Genomic DNA, 20,525 nt, shown 5'->3' on the forward strand with positions numbered 1-20,525 from the left:
TTTTTTATCTTTTATTTTGAGACAAGGTCTAGCTAAGTCACTAAGTTGCCCAAACTGAGCTCAAACTTGCAATCGTTCTGCCTCAGCCTCCCAGAGAGCTGCCTAGATGTGTACCACCATACCTGATCTTTTATTGACAGATACTTAAATGGTTTTTTTATATCTGTTTTTTTATTGACAGATACTTAGATGGTTCACATTATTTGGAGGAAACTACAACTTTCCTTTTGCCTCATTAAATTCACTTTGTCACCCTGGTCAAAACTTCACATGCGCGCGCGCACACACACACACACACACACACACACACACTCATGGTCCATATAGAAAGATTACCCACAAATCAATAATAAAAAGTGAATAACAACTCAATTTCTAAAAACTCACAAAAGGAAACATTTCACAAAAGAAAATATAGAGTCTAGACACACAAGAAAAAGTACTAAAAAAGAAAAGAAAAAGAAATATATGCTATTTCTAGACCTTCTTCTGCATCACTCATCTGTTCATATTAATGCCAAGGTCCCACATTGTCTTGATTATTGTTGCTTTATAATAACATCAGGTAGCATTCACCTTTTAGCCTTATTCTTTTTCAAAATTGTTTTAATCATTGCACAACCTTTGAATTTCCATACAAAATTTGGAATCATCCTTTCTACTTCCTCAAGATAATTTGTTGGAAGTTTCAGTTGTCTGTTTTGTATTCAGCGGCTTTTCTGTTTTATATTGCAATGTATTATTACTCTTGTGTAGAAACAGTTGATTTTGAGTGTTGACCTTATATCTGCCTAATAGCTTTAGTAGTCGATACATTCCTTACCACTTTTTATATATACAATTATGTCATCAGCACAGAAAAACTTTTACTTTTTTATGCATGTGCCTTTTTTCTTGACTTGTTGCACTGGCTAGGACTGCTAGCGTAACGTTGAATGAAGTGACGAGAGCAGGCAGACATTCAAAACTGTTCCCAATTTTAGAAGATGTGCATGCATCCTTCAGATGTTTAAATAGATACTCTTTGTGAGATTGAAGAATTCTTTGTTTCCTAGGTTTTTTAAAAATATGAGTGGATGTTGGATTTTTATAATGTTTTTATTGCCTCTAATAATAGTGATATTTTATCTTCCATTTGATGTATTTTGTGATATATTACATTGATTTTTTTCTACTTGTTAAGTAACTTTAAAACCTTGGGTTAAACTACACGGCTTTATGACTGGTTTCTAATTTTCTTGTGTTCATCAGCTTTCTGTTGCTGGGACAAAATGCCTGGCACCCACAATTTAAGGGAGGAGTGGTTATTTTAGCTCATAGTTTCAGTCTATGGTCATGTAGCTCTGAGGCAGAGACATCATGGTGGAAAGGCATAGCAAAGGCAATCTGTTCACCTCTTGGCAGCCAGGAAGCAGAGAGAAGGGGAAGAGAGTAGGAGAAAGGGGTGAGGGACTGTATATACCCCCAAAGTCACAACTCTGTGATCCAGTCAAACACACCCACACATGTGCTTTTCACTAATTTAGGCATCTCTCAAACCAGTCAAGTTGACAACCAAGATTAATCGCCATATCCCCCAAAATTCATGGTTTGCACTGCTGCTAGAAATTTTAATTTGGCCATTAAATGTTAATATAATGATGATTTATTAAAATAACATATTGAACACCCACCATAGAGTACCACTATACTAGTTATTAGAGAAATCAATATAAAAATTATTTCTGCTCTTGCACAGCCTATTTGGAAAGTCTAATGCATAGACCATGTGCAAACATGGTACATATTTAAATAATTTACCCCAAGAACCAAAAGAGCAGGAAATAAGGCACCTAATATTTCACCTGTCTTATATTGATCAGAAGGATCCTGGAAGACATGGTACCTCAGCTTTTTTAAAATACAACCAAGTGAAAGGAACTAAGGGCAGAGAGTGTGGCAGGGATAATGACACAAAGCTAAAACCCACCTGGGTGCTTCAGGGGAACTCCTAACAGTTCACTGCTATTGGAGCATAAAATAGAAGCCTTGGCATGGCAAATGAGGAGACTGTAGAAGTACCAGCCAAATCACTGCAAACCTTGCATGCCAAATAAAAGAAGTTGATCTTTGTTATGTGAGAGGTAAGGATTTGAGAAGACTTTGCATTTTAATCAGAACCTTATAACACATGGATAGAGAATATATTTGAAAGTGCTGAGGCTGAAGGTAGGAAGATTAGTTAGTAAAAAACAAAATAGGAAAATCTTGAACCTTAGCAATAAACATAGAAGTGGACAGGAGTCAGATTTGGGAAATATTTAGGATGTAAAACCTCACAGGACTTGATGAACTCATTAGAGATTGGGTTAAAAAAAGAATGTTAGTTTTCTAGTATCTTCGGCTATTATAATAAAACATACTACACTGAATAGCTTTTAATTTTTTCAGTCAGGGGCTTAACCCAGGTCCTTTACACTGAGCTTCAAATTAGACTTTTTTTGTTATTGTTATTTTCAATTTGAGACAGGGACTCCCTAAGTCACTAAGTTGCCCAAGCTGAACCCAAGCTTGCACTCCTCCTACCTCAACCTTCCAGAGTGCTGGGATTACAAGTGGACAGCAGAACACTCAGTTCAGATAGCTTATTAACAATCTTATCCCAAACTTCCTAGAAGCTGAGAAGTTGAAAATCAAGGCATCTGCAGATGCACTGTCTGTTGAGGGCATCCTTACGTGGTAGAAGGGTTCAACTAGCTCTCTGGGATCCCCTTTACAATGGCACTAAAAATTCTACTGATGGTGGCTCTGACTCATGATTTAAATATCTCCCAGAGGCCAAAACCTCCTAATACCATCACCTTCAAGGTTAGGATTTTAGCATATGAGTTGAAGGGGGCACATTAGTTCAGACCATAGCTCTAGGACTGCCATTACAAAGTACCACTAACTGGGTAACTTAAACCAATAGAAATTTATACTCTCTCAAAGTTTCCATCAAAACCATACTTCCTCTGAGACTCCTTGTCTTTTGGTGGAAGTTGTTGGTCCTTTGCCTTTCTTGTCTTCTAGTTAAACCCTCCCTTCCTGGTCACATGGTATTTTCCCTAGAAAAATCTATTTTCTTATAAGGATACTAGCCATACTGGATTGATGAGCCACCCTTCTCCACTATGGTTTGGCCTAAAATAATCACCTCTCCAAAGACCTTTTTTCCAGATAAGGTCATGTGTTGGAGATACTGGAGGTGAGGACTTTAGTTTTTTTTTTTTTTTTGGGGGGGGGTAACCCAGTTCAACCTATAAGAGGATAAAGTCAAAACTGTCCTTCGTTTTCTAGCTAAGGGTTTATATGATATCGCTGGCTAGACAAGAAACACAAGTGAACGCTACAGGATAAGTTTGATTGTCTGAGGGACATACAGAAAGAGCCATTTTAGAAGTCACTTCTATAGGTCTAAAATGAGTCTCTTTAAGATAGAAACAAACTGTTAAAATTTATGAACAGCATAATAATGACTTTCTCTTTTTGTTATTTAGAACATAAGATACTGGTTCACAAAACAGTTTGTTTCATAGCAGCCATTATCATTCAGGCACGGTGAGGAATATCTATCATGAGCCATTCACCTATCATCCTCATTAATTTTAGAACTAACAGTTTCAGAAGGAAGAATTGTTTATGAAAGCTGCATTATTTTAATAACTACCTATCATTAATGCAATACCTTGGAAAAGTTGTCAAAGTTTCCTAAGACTAATGTTATATATCATATAGTCTCAAGAGGAAAATTATGAACATATATAGCTTTAGTGGAATTCACCCTCTTAGGCATTCAAAAATCCTCATTTACTTATTTGTTTATAGGAATGAGAGAGACTCAGTGTGATATTTCCATATGTGAATATTGCACACATCAATCATATCCAACGACTCTTCCACTTTATCATTCCTGTTCCTGGCCTCCTCCCTGGTGCCTAAGAATCGCTATTGTACTTTCAGACCATCTTTAGACATTCTCAATTTAGAGCAAACATACTGCCTTTCAACGATAGCCCTTCTTAGTGTATTCCCATCTACAAATATAGTTAACATCTTCATTATGGGAATAAACAAAAAGACAGTTTACTATTAATTTCCTACTTTAAGAATATTTCTAGCCTATATGTAATCCTAGCACTTGGGAGGCTGAGGCAAAAAAGCTTTTTTAAAAAAAATATTTTAAATTTTGAAAAGCAAGACAGAAAAATGGATAGAAATGATACAGAATTTCAAAAAAGCAATATGAAATTAGCACTAATTAATATATTGTGTATTGATATTTTAGAAGCAGATTTTCAGGTTACAAGATTTAGGCGTGAAAAAAATAAACAGCCAAGAGTGAAAGCACAAACTTTTTTTAGATGAACCAAATGAAATTAGTAGTATTTCTATCATATATATATATATATATGTACATACATACATATGTGTTTATATATATATATATATATATATATGTATATGTATATAATCTTTTCCTGTCTTTTTTCCTTTCCCTTATCCCAGTTGCTCTTTCCTTTTGAGCACTTTCTTTTTCTTTCATTATCACAATGTCTGTTGTACATTTTGGATCTTATTACTCTTTAATTTTTTATAGTAGGAATACAATATGATATCTACAAATGTGAATTTGTTTCACTAATGAGTATGGTCATGAGTTGCCTCCATTTACCTATAAAAGACTCAAAATTATCCTTCTTTATAGCTGAGTAATATTCCACTGTATACCACATCTTTTTATCCATTCCTCAGTTTATGGGCATTTCGGTTGTTTCCAAGATTCAACTATTACAAATTGTGCTGTTATAAATATGGATACACATATATCACTGTAACATGACATTTTTAATTTTTCTGGGAAAATACCCAGAAGGGGAATAGCTGGATTGAATGGGACTTCCAATCCTAGTTTTTTGAGGATTCTCCACACTGATTTCCACAGTAGTTGTACTAGTCTATACTCCCACCAACAGCCCCTTTTCCCTACAACCTTGCCAACATTTATTATTGGTTAATTATTGATGGCAGACATTTTTTCTGGAGTGTGATGGAATCTTAATGTTATTTTAATTTGCATTTCTAGAAAGACATGAGGCAGAAGAATCTTTGAGTTCAGTGCGAGCCTGAACTACAGAGCAAGACCCTGTCTCAAAAATAAGTTTCTGACTTCAAATACATCAATTACTTTGATTTAGAAAATATAGTCACAATGCTGGGGATGTAGGTCAATGGTAGAACACTTGTCTAGCATGCATGAGGCCCTGAGTTTTATTCCTAAGATCAAAAAAAGAAAGGAAGGAAGGAAGGATAAAAGAAAATACATTATATCTTCTGCTTACATCATTCATTAAACTTCGTACATATGTTCACTGTATTAAAACTTAAAGTGGTTCAAAATTTGTTTAAAAGTCTCTATTTTTAATTCCTAATTGGATTTTTCTGTTAATGCAGGAAGTTTTGCTGGAGTTACTAGAACAATGTGTAGATGGCTTATGGAAGGCAGAACGTTATGAAGTAATTTCTGAGATTTCCAAGTTAATCATCCCGATTTATGAGAAACGTCGTGAGTTTGAGGTAGGCTCTTTGTACATTTTCATTGCAGCTCATATATTTTATTTGGCCTTGAGAAAAACAGAATTTAATTGTATTATTGTCACTCTCCTCTGCATCTTCTGAAGAACTAATGGTTCATTGTTTTATGACATTTGTATTTTGTCATGGGGTATAGATATTTAATATATCATTTTGAAATATTTATCCAATTTGAAAGTAAAAATCCAGGCTGCGGATGTAGCTCAGTGGTAGAGCACTTACCTAGCCTGCACATGGCCCTGGGTTCCATCTGTAGCCTCCCAAAAGAATTACAAATCTTAAAAACATTTAATCATAATATGAATAACCTACCTTTTATTCATATAATTTATCAAATGAAATTAAGGATAAAAGATTCAAAACATAAATTGGAATTTAAATTAATAGTGTTGGAAGTATTTTTGTCGAGCACCCCCCGCCACTTCATCTCAGGATATGATCTTGTTTTCACTAAACCTTCACTAAAAAAGCTATCAGATTCCATATTGGCCAAGATAGAGGTTTAGACATGCTTCTATTCTTTGCAGTTCAGTGAGGAGAGTAGGAGTTCTGGCAGATAACAATGTGAAAAACAATGTGAAAAATAAGATGCTAGTAATTGTCCTGTTATGGGAAGGATTTTTTTTTCATTTAACCAGCTAGATAAACTTTTAATAACTGGCAGTTAATAATAAACATAAACAATATAAGTTGGGTGTGGTCGTGAGTACCTATAATCCCAGTATGTTGGGAGGCTGAGGCAGGAGGATCATAAGGTCATGCTCAGTCTGGGCAACTTAGTGATTCAGAGATATCTTTCTCAAAATAAAGTATAAATAGGTTTAAAAGGCTGAGGATGTAGCTCAAACTGAAAGCGTTGATTTCAGTCCTCATTTTATATTCACGTTACTGTATACCTATCACAATTGATCATAATTTCTGCTGCTTTTGTGTGAGGAAAAGGGTGATTTGGGATTCAAGCCACTTAAAAAGGTACATCAATTTATTCTTAAAAATATAAACTAGTATTTGATAAAGAAATTTCTAAGGGTAAAAATACATGCATTTAATATCATTTGGGTGGTACGCTAATCTCTGCTCCAAACTGGCTCTGCTCAAAGTCATTTTTCCTTCCCAGAACCTCTCCTAGGTTTTCCTCTTTTTTCTAGTCATTTTTGTTAGTTAGTTTGTTTGTTTGTGGTTGTTTCTTTTTGATTGTTTTGTTTTGCTTTGTTTGGTGGTACTGGGGATGGAAACCCAGAACCTTTTCTCTAAACTACATCCTCAGTTGCTCTTTATTTTGTATTTTGAGATAGGATCTTGCTCAGCTGCCCAGGCTTGGCTTGAACTTATAGTCCTCCTGCTTCAGTCTCCCTGATTTCTGGAATTATAGATATTTACTACCATGCCAAGGTTCTCTGCCATACTGTTGGTGTATGTGGAACAGGCCTGAAAAACATAATGAAGATCAAAATTATATTAATAAATTAGATTTAAATAATTAACTATGTTATACAGATGACCAAGAAAAGCCTATGAGAGAAAACAAGATTTGCCATTACTTCTATCAAAGCATTACATTGTAAGAAGAATTGTAAGAGTTTCAAAATAAAGATGTAGTTTTCTGATGATTCTTAAGGTGAAGATGAGGCTACAAGAAACCCAAGGAGCATTTTGCTACACAACTAATAGAAAACAGAGAGAAATTATATTCTCTATGGAGAGAGTAATCCTTATCTCTATTTACTTTTTGCATTACTGGGATTGAACCCAGGGTCAAAATACCAATGCCTTAGTTATTTTTATTTAATTGCTGGGACAAAATACTTGATGCCCAAAATGAAGGAAGAGACGATTTATTTAGTTTACAGTTTTGGGAGGTTTCAGTCCATACTCAGCTGGCTCTAAGGCAGGGTGGTGTGGCTAAGGGGCAGTAGTTCATGGCAACTGCAAGTGACAAGAGCAAAAAGGGCAAAAAAAGGGGGAAAAGCACACCTTCTTCTCTCCCTTATATTGTATGCCTGCTCCCCACCCCTGGATGGGTGCAGCACTCATGCCATCAATTCCAGCGCTAGACAATGAACCAATCACAAATGCTAGATTCAGCACTTCTATGAATACATGAGGCTTGAGGAGCCATCTAAACTCAAACCATAACAGCTGAGCTACATCCTCAACATTTTTTAGGAATTTTTTTTGAGACAGGGTCTTAATGTTATCCAGCCTGCGTTTGAACTTCCAGTCCTCCTTCCTTAGGCTTCCAGAGTACTGCAATTACAGGCACATGCCACCATGCCTGACTTTTAACTTTTTTTTGTTGTTGTTGTTAATGATGTAAAAGTGTATAGATCGTAGAATTCTGCATGAGGTGAAGTAATTATTTTCAAGATCTTGATCTAGGTATTATTTTTCAGTGTATCTCTATAGAATGAGCTAAAAAGTATCAGTTAATGGCCTAAGTCAGGAAGATTTCCTTGAAATTAAGCTCAACTGTAGGAGATAATGTAGAAAAATGTTTAGAGAAAAAAATCTTCCATTTGTCTTTTAATTTTTTTTTCTGTTTTTGAGACAAGCTCCTACTCTATATCCCAGGCTGGGTTGGAACTCATTGTGTAGCCCACACTGATCTCAAACTCAGGATCCTTCTATCTCAGCTTCCTGAGTGCTGGGATTATAAGTATATACCACTACATCTGGCAAGTTCTCTAACTCTTGCTTTGTTTTATTTTTCTTAATGGTGCTAGAGATCAAACCTAGAACCTTAAGTATACTAGACTGAGCTATAGCCCCAGCCCCTCTTTTTCTTAATTGAGATGAAATTCATATATTATACAATTAATGTTTGAAAGTGTGCAGTCAGTGGCATTTAATACATTCATGACAGTGGCTGTAATTGGTGTCTTTCTGGTAGGCAGCTCTGATTTGAATTCGATCCTTCCTACTGGCTTGAACCACAGCATGCATGACTGTCCCATCCAGTCACTTGTACCTCTTCTCAGGGGGTACCGTAATGCAATGAAAGGCATTGATTTAGCAGACTTGATGTCTTTACAATTCCTTAAGGAAAACATTAAATGGTTTAAAAAATTATAATACAACTAATCTATAATACAGCTAGTTGTAAATGCATATTATATATACCAGCAATAGGGAGCTTATGAGAGTTCCATGTTAAAATTTAGAGAATTAATTAATGATAACCTATTCACAAATATAACTGTTTCATTTAATTTAATGAAATCAAGTTGTTGATTATTGTAACAATTTATTAATTAGTATCAAGAGTTTTAAGTAATATTTGACCGGTAATTATTGAAATTCAACCAACTAACTAGATTTGGTTCACTTACAAGCTTTGTATTAGTTTTGTTAGTAAAAAAGACCAATAAAAATGATTAGACCTTTTTGTAGCATAAGTGGTACACACCATCTGAGGTAACAGTCATGCATGTACCACCGGTGATTAAACCCAGTGGGAACATGTCTACAATGTTGTGTATCTACCATATCTAGTTTCTCAGCTTTTTCACACCCCACAAAACACCCCATAAGGACTAAGATTGTAACCTAGTGGTGGTGCACTTGCCTAGCATGTATGAAGCCCTGGTCCCATACCCAGTGCTGCAAACAAAAACTTACATCATCACTCTCCACTCCACTACCATTCTCTAACTACTAATCTGATTTCTAGTCCTATAAACTTGCCTATTCTGGACATGGCATGTAAAAGGAATAGTATGTGACCTTTAAGTCGGCCTGCTTTTACCTAGTGTAACATTTAGAGTTCCATCCAAGTTGTAGCATGTATCAGAACTTCATTCCTTTTATGGATGAATAATATTCTGCTGTACAGATATACTGCAATTTGTTTATCTACTCATCCTTTAGCAGATGTTCTTTTTTGGCTGTTATAAATAATGCTGTTGTAAACATTTATGTACAAGTTTCTGTGAAGATGTGTATTTTCACTTATTTTGGATAAAACCTGGGATTTCAATTGCTGGATATCATAATTCTATGGTTCATTTTTTGAGAAATCAAACTTTTTCAGAATGGCTACATAATTTACAGTCCTATCATCAATGTAATTGGGCTTGTATTTCTTTCATTACCAACATTTTTTGTTTTGTGTTTTTTTACTTTGTTTTGCTAAAGCCATCCTAATGAGTACAAAGCAGTATCTCATTGGGAGTTTGATTTGCATTTCCTTAATGACCAGTGATGTTGAACATCTTTTCATGTTTCCTTTTAGCCATTTTTTGAGGTAAGGTCTCACTATGTAGCACAAGCTGGTCTCAAATTCATGGCAATCTTCTTTTCTCTACCTCTGGGGTGCTGAGATTACAGGTGTGTGCCACCATACCCAGCTCCTTTTGGCTATTTGCATGTCTTCTTTTGCACATTTTAAAAAATAGGGTGATTATTTTTTTGTTGTTGAGTTTTAAGAGGTTTTTAATATATTTTACATAGTAAGCCCTTATCAGATTGTGATATGTAAATATTTTCCTCCATTCTATATGGTTTTTTTTCACATTCTTAATACTTTAATGTTCTTTGTACATTGGGCCCCTCTCTTTCCTGGATATGCAAAAGAATATATTCTTGGGAAATGTCTGAATTTGTACTGAAGCAGTCCTCACTAAGGCTTTCACTACCAATTAGTTTTGTTGTTAATCTTTATGATGCTTAGGTTGAACCTTAGAGTTTTGTGTATTCAAGGCACATGTTCCACCACTGAACTGCATCCACATAGCCCTTTACTTATTTTTGTATCAGCATTTTATTTTCCTTACCAAAATCTTTTTCATGGATTCTTTATTCTTATATCTCTGTACCTGAATGTCCAAGCAAAACACTTGGCTATCTTTTCAATCATGATAAATCAAGTCTAGAAAAAAATTTGCATATCAAAATCTGCTAAAGTCTTAGTATCCAGAATACATACATAAACTCTTAAAACTCAACAAGAAAAATACAAACACTTCAATGTTTAACATGAGCAGAGGACACAAACAGATACTTATTCAAAGAAGACATACAAATGGCCAAAAGGAAACATGAAAGATATTGAACATCACTGGTGATTAAGTAATATAATATTATGGTTTTTGTGTGTGTGATGTTGTAGATTAAACCCAGGTAATACAATATTTTGCAAATATAAATTGTCACTGAAATGTGAATAAAATGGAACATGATATTAAAACTTAAATTCACTGTTACTTTGCAAAATTTAACTTCTACCCTTAGACCCCAAGTTGTTGACTATTTTTAATTAATTATGACAGTGTAAGAATAAGATATGAGTGGTACTACCTAAACAATTTTAAAAAGAAACTTTGTTGCTTTTTGTTCTTGTATATTCATCTTGAAGGTATTTCAATGAATGAGCAAAACACAAAGCCAATTTGTCTACTCTCTTTTTTCAGAAACTTACTCAAGTTTATAGAACTCTGCATGGAGCTTACACAAAAATCTTGGAGGTTATGCATACCAAAAAAAGACTTTTGGGTACTTTCTTCAGAGTTGCCTTTTATGGCCAAGTAAGTATGTTTTAGTTAGTAGAGTCGTGTATAGTTTTTAACATTCACCTTCGGCACGTTAGATTACTGCAGCAGCAGTTACTGGTTCTAGGAGTCTAGCTAGATAGAGCACCTGTTGCCATAGCAGGCAACTTCCTAATTGTAAAGTGTACTTTAGCTCTCATATCTAAATCGCTAGGTTGAAGTACAACATGCAAAATTTGAATATATCCTTTGGTTTCATTTTCTTTTAAGCTTCTTAAATAATGTGTTAAATTTCTAGTACCTAATACTTTCAAGTAGAAAACAAATACATACACAGAGAAGATACATCAAATAAGCAATTGTCTTCAGGCCAATAATATGTTCATATGACTGTGAATTTGAAAATTTTCATTTATTTGAGGTTTACAGGCTAATATATATGCATATGGTTTTTAATAATGTTATTTAAAATATACCTCATATAGTTACTAGTTATTTAGTGAGTTTTCTTTAAATACTTTATTCATATTCTTTATTTATTATTATTTGTTTTACTTTATAATAGACTTTTTTTGAAGAAGAAGATGGAAAGGAATATATCTATAAAGAGCCAAAGCTCACTGGCCTCTCAGAGATTTCCTTGAGACTTGTTAAGCTGTATGGTGAAAAATTTGGTACTGAAAATGTCAAGATCATTCAGGATTCAGACAAGGTAACCAGAGCGCTGCATTTTAAACTCATTGTTTGTTTATTGTTATTCTTGGTAAATTGTTCCTTCTTTTTTCCATTTCTTCACTGGTAGAAAAGCATGAAAATTCAGCCCTCTAGACAGGGAAATAAAGAGGAGGGGCTTTGCTGCAAGAGAGCAGATTTCAAATTTTCATTTTCTGCTGCCTTCTTGATGTGTAACCATGGGAAAGTTGCTTAACCTTCTTTGTTTCATTTTTCTCTTTAGTAAAAGGAACACGTTAACAGGTGTTTTGAGTCTGTTGGTCGGCTTTCTTGTTGCTTGATAAAATATCCGATACCCACATCTTAATGGAGGAGAGTTTTATTTCGTCTCATAGTTCAGAAGATTCAGTTTATAGTCAGCAGCCTCGAAGGCAAAAAATTCATGTAGGAAGGACGTGGCAGAGCGAGGCTGCTTCATTCATTGTGGTTGGGAAGCAGAGCAAGGGAACGGCTCTAGACAGGAAGGAGCCAGAAGCCAGATAGGATACCCAGTGTCACACCTCCGTTAACCACCCCCCAAGAAGTGTCCTCCACCAGTCATCCGAGGACAGTTCCCAAACTGTTCAGCCTGATGTGATCAAGTTGGCCCAGCTCACTTAGCAACATTAAATTTTAATGTCATATTTAATACTTTGAGGTGTGCCCCACAAGAATAAAAATAGTGGGAAGAGGTTTTCCCTCACCCTCATGAGTGGCCCAGTGGTGGAGAGGTTACCTGAGGGATAGGAAACATAAAAGGACCTTGCAGACTCAGATAAAAGGGAAGGGTTTCCAGGCTGAGACCTGTGAGCACTACTGGAGGGAACAAGAGCATGGCTGGACTGGATTCAGGCACACAAGGGAAGGGCAAGAGTGTTGGACACGCAGCCTTAAAGCTACTTGCGTTCCTCCTTCTCATTTATTGTTTTCTGCTTCTGCTGCATCATCTCCGAGTTTCTCTGCTTGCAGGTGGCGGCAGAAAACCTGTCATCTTGGCACTTTCCCTTAACCAAGTCATTCTACTTTTTTATACTGTTCTTTTGGCTGGTGAGCTCACACTGGCTACCACTGTTCATGGGAATGGCACTGGCTCTGGTTTGCCTCCCGTTGTGTCCCTTTTTTTTCTGTCTGATATTTGCAACATGCTTGCCTCCTCACCCCCAGTGCTCCCCTGGTGCTGGGGTGTGAAAGCAGCATTATACCCCAGCCCTTTTTTGATTTTTATTTTGTGACATTGTCTCTCTGAGTCGCTAAATTGCTTAGGCTGGATGTGAACTTGTGATCTTCCTGTCCCAGCGTCCCAGAGTGCTGGGATTACAGGTATACACCACTATGCCTGGCCACACACATTTTTTGGCCAAAAGATGCTGATGACAGCCAGCTGAACTCCAGACATGTTATATACCATATTTCAGTCACTTCCTATAGACAAGACACATCATTAACAGTTTGTATTTTTAAAATACAATCAGCCTTCTGTGTATATGGGTTCTGTATCTGCAGACTCAGCCAACTGTGAACTGAAAATATTCAGAAAAAAATTACATCTTTACTAAATATGAACAGACTTTTGTTTCTTAACATTATTGCCTAAATAATATAACTTCTTTGTAGCATATCTATAGATAACCTAGAGATGATTTAAAGTATTTGAGAGGATATACAGAGATTATGTGCAAATACACCATTTTAAATAAAGGACTGGATATTTTCCTTAATGTGCAAAAGCAAATTTAAATGCTCCTTTACCTTCCAAAACAAAAACCTGCATAAGGACACAGAATATTTGAGGAGGAGCTTGGCATTATCTTCCAATATTTTAAATGTATGTTTCTGTAAACTGAACAATTTTACCTTTAAATATTTCATCTTGGTCAAATGTAGTGGCATGCACCTATAATCCTTGCACTCCTGAGTTTGAGTCCATCGTGGGCAACTTAACAACTTACAGACTCTGTCTCAAAATTTTAAAAAAAAAAGGTCTGGGAAGAGGCTCAGTGCAGCATCCCTGGGTTCAGTCCCTAGCAGAAAAAAATCATCTTGTAGATGTACAGACATATATTTACATGTTCACTGCTGGAAAATTTGTGTAGCAAACACCTGGAAGCAGCCTAAATGTCTATATGGCTAAGTGAATGATACTTAAAGCACCACTTAAAAGAACAAAAGATTTACAAATATCACAAGGAAACTGATTGAAGGAAAAATGGGCAAGATGCAAATATTCTATTACTGAGCTACATCGCCAGCCATTTAACCTCTATTTTATTTCACTTTAATATTTTGTCTTAATCTTAACTCTTGTAACTCAGGAGAACTGCATCTTTTTATTTTATTCCACTTTATTTTATTGTAGTACTAGAGACTGATTCCAGATCCTTTGCTCTGTGTTACATCCCCAGCCTTTTTGTTTGTTTAGTTTTGTTTTTTAAAATTTTGAGACAGTGTTTCACTCAATTACCCAGATTGGGCTTGCAACCCAGGAGGGAAAAAGGATACAGAGACTTTCTTGTAAGGTTTTTGTTGATTTTATTTCATTTATACATTAAACACAAAAACGTTGATTACCATGAATGGCAAGGGTATTGACCAAATCATCAGTACCCAAGGCATAGGGCAAATGGTAGTGGACACTGAAAGAGGATCCCAGGCATTATGTGGAGTTCATGAAAATATGCTAGAGGGAAGGAGCGAGAGTCGACAGACAAAACTCTTTAACAGGTAGAGTGCTCAAAGGTTATGTCCAGCAGCCTAGCTTCTTAGCCTGGAGTTTACGCCAATGAAATAGTCCAAAACCGTAGCAAGACTTTTGCTTTGTTTTACTTTTATGGCGCTAGTGATGGATCCCAGGGCTTTGAACATGCTAGGCAAGTGCTTTACTACTGAAGTAAACTACTAAACCATTTATGTCTCTGAAATAGAATCAGTGTATTTTCTTACAGTCCCCTTCCCTCACAAGATAGAATTGAAATAATGCAACTAAGAATACTCACTCTTACGATGGCAAACACTGCTTATGGAAAGCCAAACTAGTACACTTTTCTGTAGAATGATTAAGTAATACATGTCAAAATCCTTAAAATTGAGTAAATCTCATAACTATGTAATTTTTCTTGTAGAAACTTATCCAAGGGGGAAAAATTAAATGTACCATTTTACATTCAAAGATATTTATTGACATGTTACTTGCAATAGCAAAATATTGGAAGTTATCTAAGTATCTCTTAGTAAATAAATGGTTCAGTAAATTATGTGTATCCACAGAGCCAATGAAATTCACATCAATGATTCTGGCATAGAATTCTAATAACTATACTTTTTATTTAGGTGTGGGATTCACATAATGCATTTGATATATTTTTGAGAAGTCACATAATAAACGTGTTCAGTATGATCTTGGTTTCCTAGATACATGGATATGTATTTAATAAATATTATATATTTAATATATAAAAGGTTGGAAAAGTATGTGAAAATGTGAATATTGAACATTTCTTGGAAGTAGAACTACAGTAATTTTTATCCTCTTCCTATATTTCTGAAGTCTCCCAATAGGCTTCTGTAACTTGTGTAATCATAAATAAATCATCATTTTAAAAAGAACAGTTCTTGTGCAGATTATGTATTCAGTTAGAAGCATAATCAAATTGCAGTGTTTCTCATGTAATGTCAAAGCACTTAGTCATTTATATTTCCTTTGCCCTTACATTTGAATTTTTTTTAAAAAAATTAAAACCTTTCTTATTTTATAGGTAAATGCCAAAGAGCTTGATCCAAAATATGCTCATATCCAAGTCACTTATGTGAAACCCTACTTTGATGACAAAGAACTCATGGAAAGAAAGACTGAGTTTGAAAGAAATCACAATATCAACAGATTTGTTTTTGAGGCACCTTATACTTTATCAGGCAAGAAGCAAGGCTGTATAGAAGAACAGTGTAAACGCCGTACAATCTTGATGAGTAAGTAAGACTCTTCATGTTAACTTCTTGTTTGTCTTGCTCCTTTTTGATACACAGAAGTACCAGCTGGCCAGCAGGGACATGTAACTGAAAATGTAATCATTTGTTGTTTTATTGTTCAGTTACAAGTTTGCACAAGCATGTCCTTGTGATAAGCCATTATTTCCCCATATGTCATTCGTGATTTGTATTTATTTATTTATTTTAAAGAGGAAAAAATAACAAAAACAGTTTCAAAACACGTTAGTAGGAGAGTTACAATAATTAATACATTGTGGATTGTTGTCTTCATAGTAGTTATTCAGAGTACAAGATATAGACATGAAACACTGTCCAAACAATATTAGAACAAACTTTCTTTTCTATGAACTAAGAGACAATAGTTGTATAACTATCTTACCTATCTTGTGTATAAATATATTTTTTTCCTTTTCCCTTTCATCCTTTCCCCTTTCCATCATCACAGTTTGTCTTTTCTTTCAAATAGTTTCTTCCCAATTCACAATATTTATTATACATTTTGAATCTTATTTACTTGTTCAGTTTCTCACACTAGTGGAACAATACGATGTTTACACATATGGGTCTATGTATTTCATTTATAAGTTTGGTCTCGAGTTGCATCCATTTACCTATAAAGTCTTCAGTATATCTTTCTTTATGGCTGATTAGTATTCTATTAAAAAAACATCTTTTTTATCCATTCTTTGGTTGACAGGCATTTCCAAGATTTAACTGTTGCAAATTGTGCTGCTATAAACATTGGTGCATATATATTGCTGTGGTATGATGCTTTCAGTTTTTTCTGGGAAGACACTCAAAAGGTTAAATGGGGCCTCTAATCTTAGTTTTTCGAGGAATCTCCACAGATTTTCCACAGTGGTTGTACCATTCTGCTCTCTTAGGGAAGGGTTCCTTTTTCCCCATGGCCACTCCAGCATTTGTTATTCGTTAATTTTTAGTGACAACCATTGTTTCTGGTGATGTTTCACAACAAGAATTTATCCTTTGATGCTGAAACAGTATTACAAGGTACCCTAAGGCATCTTACAGAGAAAAGATGGAAAGATTTAAACACAATGGATTTTTTCTTTATTTTGACTGAACAAATGATTTTCTAAAGATAGTAAATCAATCCTACCGTTTTAATAGCTTCAAACTCATTTCCCTACGTAAAGAAGAGGATCCCTATACACTGTGAACAACAGATTAATTTAAAACCAATTGATGTTGCTACTGATGAAATAAAAGACAAAACTGCAGAACTGCAAAAGCTATGTTCCTCTGCGGATGTGGACATGATTCAGCTCCAACTTAAGTTGCAGGGCTGTGTTTCTGTGCAGGTATGTTGGGTCTCTAACACATACTAGTGTTTTGTAATGGTTCTCTTGCTTTCATACAGTCATAGAGCAAGCAGTAATTGTAACTGTGAGTTATGTTCTTATTGAGTGCCAAACCTTGTACATTAGTTTTTCTTAATTTAGCAAAGGAATTATGTTTAATTTCTGTATGTTTTGTGTTATCTAGAGGACTTTAACATAAATCTCTACAATCAGTTAAACCTTATATTTACATGTCAGAAATCATTAATGAATTTATTAGGGTGCCGTTGTTCCAGGTAGTTGCTTTAATTATTGATTTCTCACACAAAGTTGTAAGTATAATAAGCATATTAGTCATATACGAATTTCATACGTAGTTTAGGGTTTTTTTATGTTTCGGTGCAGGAGATGGAACTCAAGTTCTTAGTGTGCTACACAACTGCTGTGCCACTGAGTTTGGTCTTGTGTGTTTTGTTTTGTTTTTTACTTGTTTGTTTTTTGAGACAGGGTCTCACAATGTGCTTCAGACTGGTCATGAACTCACAGTAACCTTCCTGTCTCAGTTTACAGACTGCTGGGATTGCAGGCTTGCACTGCCAGACTTGTGCTTCAGTTTTTAATACAAGTCGGAAATGTAAAAACTTCCTTGACAGCATGCTGACAACTCTTCTCATTTCTCTCCGTTTGTAATTTAGGTCAATGCTGGTCCATTAGCATATGCAAGGGCTTTCTTAAATGACAGTCAAGCCAGCAAGTATCCACCTAAGAAAGTAAATGAATTGAAAGACATGTTTAGGTAAGTGTTTTTTAGTTTTCAGATTAGATTTCTGTTCTTTTCTTTTGCTTTCTTTTGAACACAAAAAACAAATTATTCACTGAATACTAAGTCTGAAGAAAAAAAATGTGTGTCTTTTAAAATGTCTAAGTGACCTCTATATGGTACTTTCAGAAGTAAGGGAAAAGCATGATCTGTTTCATACTGCAGGACATTAACCATGCTACAGTGTCCCAACAGATTAAATATGCCAATTTATTTATTGCGTTGGATATTTTAAGTGACACAAAAACAAGCCTACTACATTCATTATGTGATTTCCTGCTCTGCCCAATTGACCTCGTGTTATAGCATTTCAGACCATTTAAGGCATGAGTAAAGTGGGATTGCAAAGTGCATGGACTTGCTTCTGTCCTGTGTCCTTGCTTCCCCTTGGGTTCTGCAAATCTAGGCATGTATTATATTGTTTTCAGGGATCAGCCCTGTAAGGTAAGGCATGTCTGAACGGTCTTACATCAGAAAACAATCTACTTAATATATGAAAGGAGTTTATATTCAGAACAAGACAAACACTTGAGTAAAACAGACCAAGGACAAAGATGATAACCTAGTCACTCATTTATTCCTGACTTATGTCATTTACTTTTCCTGTCTGTGGGTATCAGGTATTTCAAGTTGCAGAATAACCAGTAGTCATTCATTCACCAGTATTTATGAATCATACATGCCTGACTTGTATAAAATATTCTACTAGTTACTATGACAGGGGTTTAATAAACATATGAGCAAAGAATTACCTTGTCCCCTCTGATGTGTATTTTAATTTTGGACATTAAACATAAACACATGGAATAACAGAAAAATACTTTTATGATAGGTCTTAACTCTGTGGACCCACTCTTGCCAGCCTCAGGAAGATACTTCACACTTCTAGAACCCATCACTGTACTGGGTACATAGTAACCCCAAATAAATACTTTTTGAATAAATGACTTATTATACTCACAGGTACAAATTAATGTTAGCGCCACTTCAGCTGTGAGAATACAAAATGCATAACATAAGAAGCATGTGGGTATGTGTTTTGAGCTAGGTTTTGAAGGAGGCAAGAAATCAGAAGGAAGAGGTGGAAAAGATAGGAGAAAGAATTTCAGACAGGGAGTGACATCAACAAATACAGTAAAAAACAGAATCCTAATCTTTGTTCTAAGACATCCATGATTAAAGTGAGTGATCACATTGTCAGTGAGGCTTCCTAAGAATAAAAAAAAAAAAACCAGAGTCTTTGTCTTTGATGTTCATCCACAGGAAATTCATACAAGCATGTAGCATTGCACTTGAACTCAATGAGCGGCTAATTAAAGAGGATCAAGTTGAGTACCATGAAGGGCTAAAATCAAACTTCCAAGACATGGTGAAAGAATTGTCTGACATCATCCATGAGCAGGCAAGTATTAGGGTGGTTGAAAATGAAAACATTTTCTGGGATCCCTAAAATGTTATCTAGGAAAATACTTTAGTTTGAAATCTGTCATCTTAAAATCACTGTCTGTATTTTAAAATTTGCTTGTTATTGTAAGTCAATTAAGTGGTATAACATAAATCAAATTTGAAGCCATTATCTAGAGCTGTTTTTAAGACAGCTATTAGTAATAAACCATTTTCTTTTGTGCTGTAATGACATTAGAAGTAAATAGCGGAGCAAGTCTGAATTGATCTGCTATGAAAATGAATTAAAAGTCTCTCAAGAAGAGTTCTAAATAAATGAAATGACTGGCTCAATGGCAAAGTCCCCAAATTAGTAATCCTAACTTGCCTATTAAAAAAACTATGTATTGTGGTTTAAGTGAAATCCTAAATGATTCCAAAACTTGGGCATTGTGTTCATACCTATAGAACCTACAAAACTATTTAGCATTTTAATCTATCACTAAGAGTTAGTGGCAATAGTGGTTTTCTTAGTAAAATATAACCTAAACAATATAAAACTGAAATCCTGATTATCATGTTAAGCCCAATTATGTCACATGTAAAATTCAGCACTTTTATATATTTATGGAACATGCAAGAGTAGTTTATTTCATTCCTATATTTGGGCCCTGAAATTCATGTTTACAGCTGTCTTGTACATAGATTGTCACTTAGTTATTTTGACATCTTAAACATATTTGTAAATCTTCCAGCAGAATGATGTAGTCCGTTAGTGATTGTGCCTTTTAAGATTACCATAAAGTCTCCTTCATTTCCTGTCTAACAAAACACTAAGATAAATATTAGTTTCAAAAACAATAGAACACTCAGTTTCTAAAAAATTAAGGATTATAAAAGAAACCAAGCAGCCAGGCACAATGGTACACACCTGCAATCATAGGTACTCAGAGGGCAGAGTCAGGAAAATAGTAAATTTGAGGCCTTTGGGCAATGTAGTGAGCTGGGAATATAGCTCAGCAGCAAAGCCTTGCATGTGGGAGGCCCTTGGTTTCATTCCTAGCCCCACAAAAAAACAGGTACACAGAACCCTTCAGAGAATATATTCTTTTGGTGTGTATGGTGTTTGCTATCCAACCTAGGAGTTCATGTATGTTAAACATTGAGTCTACCACTGAGCTACAGCTCCAGTCCAGGAGAATATATTCTTAAAGCTGGTCCTGAAAA

The 20,525-nt window shown here is 35.1% G+C and overlaps 1 protein-coding gene and 1 pseudogene across 4 annotated transcripts in view; one reads left to right on the plus strand and one right to left on the minus strand.

Annotated features, from left to right (window-relative positions):
* Positions 1-20,525, plus strand: part of Dock11 (dedicator of cytokinesis 11) — a 169,199-nt gene that overhangs the window by 145,127 nt on the left and 3,547 nt on the right. For all 4 annotated transcript variants that reach the window (XM_063246315.1, XM_063246314.1, XM_013150173.3 and 1 more), the window contains 7 exons: positions 5,473-5,595; positions 11,022-11,135; positions 11,665-11,811; positions 15,563-15,773; positions 16,926-17,116; positions 17,791-17,891; positions 19,179-19,317. In XM_063246315.1, the coding sequence (XP_063102385.1) occupies positions 5,473-5,595; positions 11,022-11,135; positions 11,665-11,811; positions 15,563-15,773; positions 16,926-17,116; positions 17,791-17,891; positions 19,179-19,317 (1,026 nt within the window). The remainder of the gene's footprint in view (positions 1-5,472; positions 5,596-11,021; positions 11,136-11,664; positions 11,812-15,562; positions 15,774-16,925; positions 17,117-17,790; positions 17,892-19,178; positions 19,318-20,525) is intronic.
* Positions 12,707-12,886, minus strand: LOC106027183 (small EDRK-rich factor 2-like; annotated as a pseudogene).

Source organism: Cavia porcellus, unplaced genomic scaffold (assembly GCF_034190915.1).
Source record: "Cavia porcellus strain 051 isolate PalLab524CR breed Dunkin Hartley unplaced genomic scaffold, mCavPor4.1 scaffold_3, whole genome shotgun sequence".
Lineage (NCBI taxonomy): Eukaryota > Metazoa > Chordata > Mammalia > Rodentia > Caviidae > Cavia > Cavia porcellus.